This window comes from Acartia tonsa, chromosome 3 (assembly GCF_053477335.1).
Source record: "Acartia tonsa isolate MP-2025a chromosome 3, ASM5347733v1, whole genome shotgun sequence".
Classification (NCBI taxonomy): Eukaryota; Metazoa; Arthropoda; class Copepoda; order Calanoida; family Acartiidae; genus Acartia; species Acartia tonsa.
In genome coordinates, this window is record NC_137262.1 from 15,962,742 (window position 1) to 15,975,074 (window position 12,333).

General features: G+C 30.7%; 1 protein-coding gene across 1 annotated transcript; it reads left to right on the top strand.

Moving 5' to 3' along the window:
- Nucleotides 1–196: 196 nt before the first annotated feature.
- Nucleotides 197–12,241, top strand: LOC145313460 (uncharacterized). Its single transcript, XM_080152891.1, has 7 exons — nucleotides 197–247; nucleotides 1,832–1,967; nucleotides 5,628–5,704; nucleotides 6,500–6,570; nucleotides 8,743–8,829; nucleotides 10,078–10,175; nucleotides 10,498–12,241. Exons 1-7 carry the CDS (start codon nucleotides 243–245, stop codon nucleotides 10,531–10,533), a joined length of 510 nt encoding a protein of 169 aa, XP_080009017.1. The 5' UTR covers nucleotides 197–242; the 3' UTR covers nucleotides 10,534–12,241.
- The last annotated feature ends 92 nt before the right edge of the window (nucleotides 12,242–12,333 follow it).

Genomic DNA, 12,333 nt, shown 5'->3' on the forward strand with positions numbered 1-12,333 from the left:
GTTCTCGACAGGAACATTGAAGGAAAGTACCCTTGTAAAAAAACAGAACTAGTGCTTGCTGTTTTGCTTTTTCAAAATAAAGAATTGTTCTCAATTACAAAAAATGTTCAATTTTAAAAAGATCAAAAAGAAAAATTAAATATTCTAAATTAAAATAAGCTAACTAAAAATGTAACTAAAGTTATCTATGACAAGGAAGTACAGCCGCTAATAACAGGGGAAGCAGTAGACCACAATCGCCTATGAGGTTTGTTTTTATTATTTGTATAACTCAGCACATCCCGACACACACCAAAAAACTAAGAGGCCTGTCCTTTAATAGGGAAGAAAGCAAGAAATAATAAACCACTTACGACTCAAAACTACTAAATAAATTGCATAGCTGCTTATTCATGACTAGTAGCTACGCCCCTGGAGGCCTCTACAGACACTTGAAGGAAGAGTGTAGGCGTCCCTTAACTTTTATTTTTTAATCAAAATAAAAAAAGTATATTTTTTAGGCAATTTTTTTCTATGGATGATCCTTATTTGAGGGTTTGGTAAATAGTTATAAACCGAATGGAATTCGGATTGCAAGATCCTTCAGTACACAAAGATAGACAAACACACAGACAGTTAAAAGTAGTTATAAGCCTTCTAGAGACCTAATGAGACCCAAATCATTAAGCAGATAGAGAGATCCTTTGGTATACATTGACCGACAGAAAGACAAACATATTGTTACTTTTTATTTAAGGATTACATTTTTGAAGCCAATTTCCTGATAGTTTATCATATATTACTAAACAAATTTTAGAAATAAAAAAAAAACAAGTAAAGTCTGCTATTGGTAAATTTTATAGACATAACTGTCCATATGTTAAAATTGTTGCTATTCAAATAAAACTGGAAAAGTTGAATTAGATTAAATGAAATTCACTTATCACCTGAAATTTTATTTCCTACTCAAGTTCAATTATTTGATTATATTGCAATAAATTATATTTCATTGTACTTTCCTTCCTCTCTTTGAAATTTATTTCTAGAATAAATGTTTAGGTAGCGCAGCTACTCTATAGGTATTATTTTCTGACCATTTTCTGCAACATATAAATATCTTATTAAACATTTATCTTTTTCACAAAAAAAAAATAAATGTAAAACGAAAAGCTCCTGGTGCTTGCTTACATATGAATACTGGAGCACAAATAACCCCCACCTTCCCTTAATTTTTAAGAAAATAAAGAGGGGAAGGCAGTCTTTACTACCACCCCCCCCTTTAATTTTGAAAAAAAAGGAGAAAGGGGAAGGGGGTAGTCTTTCATCAAGCTTCTTCTTCTGAAATAAAGTAAAAATTGTATTATTTTAGTGGTCTTGTATGACATCTTTTGTTGCCAGAAAGCAAACTAAGAATTATTAAACTAAACCTTGAATAAACATTTTCCTAAATGATTTGTGCGAAGTTTAAAATAATATTTTCATAAGCAGGTTATTAGTCATTGCGTTTATATAGGTGCAGAGTTTTCTCTTTTCAGTATATTTGGTAGCGAAACTTCTACATACTAAGGTCTAATTGTGTAATAATTGATTTCTTTATTTATTAACAGTTTTAAAAAAAACCTGATAACATATATTGCAATAATTAAAGTTGCAATATGATGCGTTATGATTTAAAAGACAAAATCCGCCAAATATAAGTCTAACTTTACTATTGTTGTTGTATTGGAGGTTATATTTGTTATTGTCTTATGAGTATATCTTTTGAATAAAAGAAACAAGAAGTTTTTTCTTGCGCTATGCAAATGCTTTGCTACAATAAAATGTTTAAAGTTAATTGACTATATATTCATAGGGATGACCTCGCATCTAGTGCACCAGTAGTAATTGCAGAGGGTGCTCCTCTGGAAGCCCTGCCCGACCCTCGACCAGCTGCCAGACCTGTCCAGCCAGTCACTGTAAGTCCTTTACGTCCTCTGGCGACCACACAGGTACACACAACATCCAGTAATGGTAATGTTTTCCGAAATGTCCGTTTGTCTGTAAGAAACAATTATTAAAAAACTGCTATTCTAGATGGAAGTCTTGCATTTTTGGCAAAGGTTCTCTATATTTATGAACATCATGTTTATAATTTACTTTGTTCGTCGGTCCGTCGGCCATGCTACAAAAGAACAATACATATTTTATGCCAAGGTTTCGCATTAAAAAAATTAGGACAATGATTTTCTGGTTCAAAAGACGCAAGACGAGTTTTTGTAAAAATCATATCTATTAAATATTACTGGGTAATAATATATTGAAATGGTTTGCCTTCAGACAGACATAAAAAAACAAAGTTCTAAGCCTTCTAGAGCACACTATGCATTAACAAAAACTGAATACTTATTAATGATTTGTGTACATATTGTTTTGTGTCTGGTTATAAATAAATAAATGCGAGGGAGTTTAATAAGACCTCAAGAGAAAGAATAAAAAATGTAAGTGTCATGCATATACTTGGCGTAAATAGCAGATGGTTAGAGGGGGGAGGGGGGGGGGGGTGGGATGTATGACGCCAAATTAAGAAGCTCTTTATAGTGCCTATAAAAATATGACGTCATACAAGAAAATTGACCAATACACAGACTAAATTACCAAACGCAGACCAGTATACATTTTAATTGACCAATGGTGGGCCAGTCTAACGCTTTTTATATGCACTATAAAAGCTTACTTAATTACATCACAATATAACAGTTGTTTAGCTAATAAATTTCTTCGTGTCAACTATCCATAGCTGCAATTATAGCATCAAGTAAAATATTTTGAGCAGTTGGTCTGTACAAAACAGCAGCAGCATCTTTTTATATACTGCAAAAGCATTTTTGCAGCTGTATACCTCTTTTGCGGCCGAAGAGCAGTGCATTGCTCCATTATTTTAGTGTTTCAAATATTATATTGCAACCATCCCAAAATAAAATGTTTGTTTACGCCCTAGTTTGTGTTTACTTAAGCACTTGTCTCAAAACATTTAAACATTTAGGCATAAAAGGAAATCTGATGACAAATACAAATAGCTGCCCATCACTTAGGCTAGCAGGGATGCAGGAATAGACATAAAAAATATTATTGAAGTGAAATGTTTGTTACATTAAGTTTGATGATAAATTAATGATAGTATGTAACAACAGGGATGTAGGGAAAGATATAAAGCAGAAAATAGTAGTCAATCACTCATGCTCACATAGATACATGGAAAAAAGTAAATAATTTCATTTGATTTAACATCAAATTCTGAAAAAATGTAAAATGAAGACATGCCTGAGAAACAAAGAAAACCTATGAAAATTATACTCTCCAAGTTGGTGATACCATTAACAAGCACCTTTTTGTAATAAATATCTATAGAAGAAAAATTTACCTCTATTGCTATTACTTATCTTGTTATCCATGCATACAATTTTTTAACAAACAAGTATATCTCTCCATAATTTAAGTCTGGAAATAATTTGTATAGAAAAATGAATATTTTTATTTGTTTGCATTTTGTTGCCAATTATTATACACTATCTAATGAAGTTTAAGCTTTATAAAACACCATCATTTCAGAGCCTTAAAAAGGTTTTTTATTCATTATTACTATTTATTAAAATCATACACAGTTTTTCCTTCAAATTAGCTAATTGCCTCTATTTTGGAATTGGAAAGCTATAAAAAAAGTTGGCTTTTAATATTTTGGATTATATTTGTTTAAAATTTTAGAAAATTATTACAAATTTAATATAGTAATAATGAAATTATTTAGTTTAGCTATCTAGATAATTCATATTACATACCAATATAAACTAAATTAAACAAAAACCAATAAAATAGTTTAATTTTTTAAAAAAAATTCTATAAGTTCACTTTGTATTGTCCAAAGAGATGGATTTTCGTCTAATAATCGAATGAATAAGAATGAAGTTATATGTGGGCTGAAAAAACAATTGGTATCCATTATTTATTTTCACTGTTTGTAGAGTCAATTTGATCTGCAAAATAGAGATAGATAGATGGTTATATATATATAGATAGATAGATAGATAGATAGATAGATAGATAGATAGATAGATGGATATATGGATAGATGGATAGATGGATAGATAGATAGATAGATAGATAGATAGATAGATAGATAGATAGATAGATAGATAGATAGATAGATAGATAGATAGATAGATAGATAGATAGATAGATAGATAGATAGAGAGAGAGAGAGAGAGAGAGAGAGAGAGAATACATCAAGTGTCAAAAATATGTTAGCAACACCCTCCTAGCTGCCGAGATGATAATTTATTAAATAGTACAATGTGTACAAACCTAGACACCAAATTGGAGTGCACTTATTCAATTGTCTGAATCTTATTTATTATCCTAATTTTAGATTTAATTTTCCTCAACTTATGTAAGGGAAGTTTCACTTTTAAAGATACACTGTAAAAAAAGTATTTTCGTTAAAATATATTCTTAGGTAGTAATTTGTATGAATGTTAGTTTGGTTCTATCTCTTAAACAGCTACACTGATTGCTCCCCAAATTTCAGAGAAGATTTGTATTGGCTTCTTCTTGACACATATTGAAAAATTATCAACCTAACTCCAAAACCTTGTAGGGGTACTTACCGAATCCGTATATACACTAGAATTTTTTAAAAAGATAGTATTATATATTATTAAAATTAAAAAAAAAAAACAATTAAAGTGAAATGCTGTAGTAAAAGTTTTATATAAATGGCTTTTTTATAGTGAATGAGAGGATTTATAGGTTTGTAAAATTAGACTAATTCTTTAATTGGGCATTTAACCTAACTGTGCATTCATTAAAAATAGTTTAATCTGCCTTCGAACACACAGCCCCTAGATCTATGAGTGGGGCAGCCAATAGCTGGGTTTTAAAATTCAAGGAAGATTTATTTCGAAATAAAAAACTTTTCTTTCAGCATGCAGTTTTCTCAATAAAATCATGTTGCTTCATATTCTTTAATTAAACTGTCAATATTATGTCAGCTGCGAAACACTTTATTAAAGCTACTAGCGCTTCGCCCCTAGAGGCCTCTAGGGGCACTTGTGGAGGGGGGAGTCGAATTTGATAACCTAATTTCTTATTTTAGATTTTAAAAGAAAAAGTAAAAAAAAATTTCTTTTTCGGGGGGGTTGCCCACCCCCATCATTTTTAATTTTAGTTAAAAGAATTTTAAAAATGTTTTTTTTGAGGGGGGGGGGGTATTTTTTTTTTGAGGGGGGGGGGTTGGGTTTGTCCCACCCCCCAAGAAAGTAGTTATAAACCTTCCTGTGGCCTATGAGAAGCTACCCTGTTAAGGAGAACCCGATCGGTTCAGCGGTTAGCGAGATCCTTCGGTACAAACACACAGACACACAAACACACAGACAAACAAACATCTTGTTACTTTAGTATAAGGGTATAGTCGGCGTGAATATAACTACCTAAAAACGATTTAAAAATATTATATCGATATTATGTCATCCCGATCACTTTTTATTCGACATAATTCCTGAAAATTTAGTATCACTAGAATGCCTTCAGGTTTTTTTTTTTGTGTAGCTTTAATAGAATTCCTTGCTTTTTTATAATTGAAGCAAGTACAACTAATACTAAGATTTATATTTTAGGCTCCCAGAGCAGTTGCGAGTTTTAACCAAGAGTCCAGATTACAAGAGGGCAAACGACCTTCATTTTTACCTCCTAGGTATAGATAAATCCTTATACGAAAGTAATAGGGTCTGTGTGTGACTAAGTGTGCGCACTGAAGGATGTCGCTATCCATTGAAACTATACTTCTACTTTTCGATGTAGCTTTTTAGGCCCTGAGAAGGTTTATATCTATTTTAAAGAAGGTATCACTCCATCCCAAGAGAAATTGACTAGAAAATAATGTCCTCACCATCTTTTTACTTTCTTTTTAAAAAAAAATTGAAAATGGGGACGGGGTCAACTCCCCCTACCCCAATCCTTCTCGAGTGCCCCTAGAGGCAAAGTCAAAGTTTAAGCAAGGTGATGGAGTCGAGTCGCAACTGTAACATAACCAAAGACGTTAAAATTACTTTTAACTGCTATATCATGTGCACGATATTGGAAGCAGAAGGAATGCCTTGACAAACAAAAAGGAGATACAGTCAATAAATTGATTGTTAATGTTAATACCAAGATCATGCACTTATTTAATCATGATATGGTACAACAAATAATATCTTGTGATATATCTATCCGAATCTAGTAATAGTGTCTAACTTTTTATCTTTGTGACGTAACAAAAATCGAAGGATGAGAGGGGAGGTGGGAAAGGAAACCCCTAAAACAGAGATGGATTTTTGTTACGTCACAAAGATAAAAAATTAGACACTATTAGTAGGTTCATCTATCCCTCTTGGGGCTTAACTAAGATTTGCTACCCATTCGATTACAGATCCCCTAGATGCTATAGCGGGCGGATCCGCTAGTATTTTATAAAATGGTTTTATTCATCTTGTATTCAAAATTTCAGAGGTGACTCTGGTGGAATTGTTCGTCCAAATGAAATTGTTGATGTAGATACTCCAGATCTTTTTCCTGAAGGTACAGTTAGACTCTCCATTTTTTAAATACGTCCGCTAGATATAGGGGAAGTTCAGATATCTTAAAGGGCGATAGATTGATGTACAGTGAAGCTAACAACAATACTCTTTTTGTAGAATCAAATTATTAGACTTATAAGGAAGGTTGACAACTGTACACCCCCCACCGCAAACCAAAACATGAAAATTAGTTTGTAATGTTGCTGTGTCAGTCATGATAAAATATTAGTTAGATATCTGAAGAACTTTGACCAATAGGTAGGCCCAATTTATTACTATTTCAAAGAAGCACATTCAGGCAATGGCTGTTCAATCAAAGGGTTGGTAGTCTTAGATAAAAAAAAATTGTCTAATAATTGAAACGCTTTATTTAAAAAAAGTAGTTAAATACTTATGCGGTTTTAAATAATAGCATCTTAGTGTTAATTTTTGTTTTTAAAATTGTGTTTCCTTATTTATTCATCTTTGCCCCTTAAAAATTGCCTTTGAAACTCCAAAAATGTATTTTTTTCTGTAAAAACGTTTGTAGTCAAAAGTGATCCATCAATTAAATTAAATTATACAAACAACAAATTTATCTATTATGAATATGTAATCCAATTAAATGTTTATCTCCATTCAATTAAACTTATAAAAATATCTACATAACAATTACTAAGAAATCTATGATTTAATGCTATTAATGATTTATTCTGTGGAGCACAACTACAATATAAATTTAGTGTAAGTCAGTCTGTAATGATCCTTCCTAAAAAATACTCATGTTAATGAAGATTAAAATGATAAATGTGTTACTTTAAAACAACAGGAAGAATAGTTTTTTCTCGCATCGTATTATAAACAGCTTTCCACGGATATAAGATTAAAACCATTTTTATATTTGTAGAAAACTGGATATAATACTATGTTAGACATAATTTTTCAGTATGGCTGAGTACCGGTTCTAAACCACCGGATATTAATCGGTTTCAAAGGGAATAATTTACTTTAATTTTGTTTCTCTGCATTGGACGTAATAGTTCTAGATAGACATTGTTAGGAACAGATTTAATTACCTAATTCCATATTAGAAAACAGTTCTTAACCATTTGTGTTGTTAAAGAATTATATTACTATGACATAATAAATAATTGAGTAAAAATTAGATTGATTACATGTTTATTAAAAAAAACCCTGCAATTTAATAATTGCCAATTATAGTTAGATATGATCAAGGATGACAATATGCATAAATAGCGAAACACAAAAATAGATTTGAAATAAAAACAAAGCAAATGAAAAGATAAAATACAGCAATGTTGATGCTCATTGGTCTGAGAAATTTTAACAAAACATTTAGAGGCCTTTTCTTACAGCTAAAATCTTTATCTAATTAAAAATCTCCCCCATAGCGAAATGGACGGATATACAGTTTGTTTTAGAATAAAAGTTGCTTGGCTATGGAACTTTTAGATCATTGAAAGAAAACTAAATAGCTGGTTTGGTCGTATTTTCACTGTAGCTTTTCTCCTATTTCTAGCCCCTGAGGAGGGCTCTAATCCTGCGGGCCAATTTCTCAACCCTGTGGAGCAATCATTAAGATTTGCCTAACCTTGCCTAAAATAGCCTATCAAAGGCAACTGTGAAAATTAGACGAAACCTGCCACTTCGTTTTCTTTCCATGACGATATTTTTAAAATCGTATATCTTAAATATACTTCAATAAATATAAATTATATAAACGTAAAATTTTATTAATCTATTTCTAAAAGGGAATAATATTAGCATTTCCTTCCTACAAGAAAAATACAAATTAAGAACCAATTAAAATATATTGTTATTTTTACCAATATAATAATATTTTACTAAGCATCATAGATATAAAATAAACCTAATTAGTAAATATAGATTTTAACAACAACTATTATTACGTAAAAAACAATTAAATTTAGACATAAACGATATCTTGTGTCTGTCTGTCTGTTTGTACCGATCAATCTTGCTAACCGTTGGTTCTACTTCATATAGCTTCATATAGTCCTGGGAAGGTTTATAACTATTTTGTGGGAGGTTAACACCATCCTCCCAAGAAATTCTCCCCTAGAAAAAAAACTTCCCTTCATTTCTTTATAAAATTTAAAATTGAAAGTAGAGGAAGGGGATCATAACAAAATTTTTTCTTTTTTATTTTCAGAATGTTTAGTGCACGAAGATTGCGAGACAAATGAATATTGTACCCCTCCTCCAGAAAATAAATGTATAGATGCATGTACACTAGATGGTAAGATAAATAATAAATGAATATTGTACCCCTCCCCCAGAAAATAAATGTATAGATGCCTTTACACTAGATGGTAAGATAAATAATAAATAAATATTATACCCCTCCCCCAGAAAATAAATGTATAGATGCATGTACACTAGATGGTAAGATAAATAATAAATAAATATTATACCCCTCCCCCAGAAAATAAATGTATAGATGCATGTACACTAGATGGTAAGATAAATAATAAATAAATATTATACCCCTCCCCCAGAAAATAAATGTATAGATGCATGTACACTAGATGGTAAGATAAATAATAAATAAATATTATACCCCTCCCCCAGAAAATAAATGTATAGATGCCTTTACACTAGATGGTAAGATAAATAATAAATGAATATTGTACCCCTCCCCCAGAAAATAAATGTATAGATGCCTTTACACTAGATGGTAAGATAAATAATAAATAGATATTATACCCCTCCCCCAGGAAATAAATGTATAGATGCATGTACACTAGATGGTAAGATAAATAATAAATGAATATTGAACCCCTCCTCCAGAAAATAAATGTATAGATGCATGTACACTAGATGGTAAGATAAATAATAAATGAATAATGTACCCCTCCCCTAGAAAATAAATGTATAGATGCATGTACACTAGATGGTAAGATAAATAATGAATGAATAATGTACCCCTCCCCCAGAAAATAAATGTATAGATGCCTGTACACTAGATGGTAAGATAAATAATGAATGAATAATGTACCACTCCCCCAGAAAATAAATGTATAGATGCTTGTACACTAGATGGTAAGATAAATAATAAATGAATATTGTACACCTCCCCCAGAAAATAAATGTAAAGATGCCTGTACACTTGATGGTAATATAAATAATAAATGAATATTGTACCCTTCCCCCAGAAAATAAATGTATAGATGCCTGTACACTAGATGGTAATATAAATAATAAATGAGTTCTGTGACCCTCCCCCAGAAAATAAATGTATAGATGCCTGTACACTAGATGGTAATATAAATAATAAATGAGTTCTGTGACCCTCTCCAAGAAAATATATTAAGATTCATAATCCAAATTTAGAATTTAAAACGTTTTTTTTTTTAAATAAACCGGTATATTTGTCATATAATGCAATAGCTTTCTTCTTAAACAAAATTATACTTAAATTGAGTTTTTAACCAAATTGTTTTGATTTCAATATCCATGATGGATTTGAACTATATTTTTATTTTAGTTTGTGGTACCGGAGCTTTATGTTTAACTCGAATCCACCGGCCATTGTGTGTTTGTCCTGATGGCTTTGATGGAAATCCTTATGATAAATGCGAAGAGGTAACAGTTTTTCTATCCTGGCTCCGAATCCGATTTTCGCAGGACAAAATCTTTAAACTTGTTCTAAACCGTAGAGAACCGTGAAACATTTAAAGTGGAAATTATGTTTGATAGTAGTATAGCTTTCAGAAAATTAATCATCTGAAATTATTTTGATTATTGTGCTTTCACATGGGTTCGACAGACACCCCTTTTTACGAAAGTAAAGGGTGTATTTATCCTTAAACTTTTTTGCCAAATATTAAACCTATAACAACTCCATCAAGAATATTAGTTTTATTTATGTAAAATTTATAATTCTAATCATATTTTTCTGTTTTAGACGCCATCAAGAGTTGGCATGGTGTTCAAGAAATAGAGCAAATTTATCAAATGAAAGTGATATTTTTAATGCAATTTTATATGTACATATTTTTATAATGTATTCGATAATAATAAGTTCTAGCTGAGTTAAGTTCTATGAAGAAAATAAAGATACAGGTGAAATAGAAATATAATTGATAAACAAATTATAGCATCAAATTTTATATGCTTATCTATCTTATTCTCCACATTAATAGAATCCCTATATTATATTCCAATTTTAAATGTATGCCTTTAAGTAAAACGTATATTTAAATTCTAAAAAAGTCATTAAAATTGAAGAGGATACCCTAAAAATAAATTAACTTTAACACTTACTTTAAAAATAGAAAACCAATAAATGTACCTATACTTAACAGGGAGGTAGGGGATATAGGACTTACAATTACATTGGTACCCAAAGTTTTATAAAAAAAGTTATCTCAAGAGTTTGGTTACTTTTATCAAATTTTGATTGGTTGGTTCCAAACTTAGTAGTGTAAAAACTTTTTAACTGATAATTTTAATCTACGTCAGGGGAAATTTTTTGTATTATCATTGGGGATGACATTAATTTATCTTTTTCATTGTCTTATCCCTGAAGATCCCTGATATATTAGAAATCAAGCCATGTAAAAATTGCGGGTAGGGCCCCCTTTAATATCCATCAATCTGAACCCATAGCCAAGAAATAAAAGTTGCATCGTGTTTGTGTTATTATTATTATTGGACTCTGCCATTTCTAGCGGCTACGCCCCTAGAGGCCCCTAAGGGTACTTGAGAGGGGAGTTGAATCCCCAACCCCATTTTTTTAAATTTAGAGTTAAAAAAAATATTAATGGGGGGGGGGGGAAGGGCAACCCGTCCCCCCACAAACCCATTTTTGATTTTATTTCAACATTTTTTTGGGGGGGAAGGGGATTTTTTTCTAGGGGCGATTTCTCTTGGGAGGGTGGTGGTACCCTCCCCCAAAATAGTTAATAAGTATTAAGGAGAACCCGACCGGTTCAGCGGTTAGCGAGATCCTTTGCTACAAACAAACAAATATAAATCCTTTTACTTTCTTATAGGAATCAATTACTCTTGTTAGAAATCTTTGAAAATTAATAAATCAATGCTAAATATGCTTGAAAACCAAAATTTTCATACTTTTAAATGCTTTAGATTTCATAATAAGACTTTTTTGTTCTTTTACCTTGTTAGTGTTAATTATAGAAAATAGTTGCAACTTTTATTTCTTGACTATATAAGCTCTATTGAGTTCTGATTTGAAAAGCTTTATCATTAACTGTTTTATGTATTTTAAATGTCTTCCAAATTGGGCATTCAATGTTCCCTGGCAGTTCAAGGAACACTTGCATATATTTTTTATTTGTAATTTTTAAAAAAAAATTGTAGTTGTAAGCTTCTCTTAACTTCTTACTTATAGCAAGTCTGACAATTTTGTTTGTCAAAAATGTAAAATTATTTTGTCCTCTGTTAAACAGAAATCAAATAAGCTTAACTACTTATTGTAATTTATCTTTCTTTTTTTGTATTCAGTTATATAAATGAGTGTCCTATAATGATAAATTTTTTATATTTTGTAATGCATATTATAAAGTTAAATAGTGTCCTATTATAATAATGCTTATATACAGCTTCATTTAGTATAATCTTTATATTTAAAAACACCCACTTTTATAGAAATCCAAGAGAAAATAAATTCATGAAAAATATAATTTGTTTTTGATCGACTAGCTTTTAGTATTTCATTTAATGTCCAAGTTCAGCTATTTCATAATTATGGTATGTTCTTGCCTTCATTAAAAAAAAT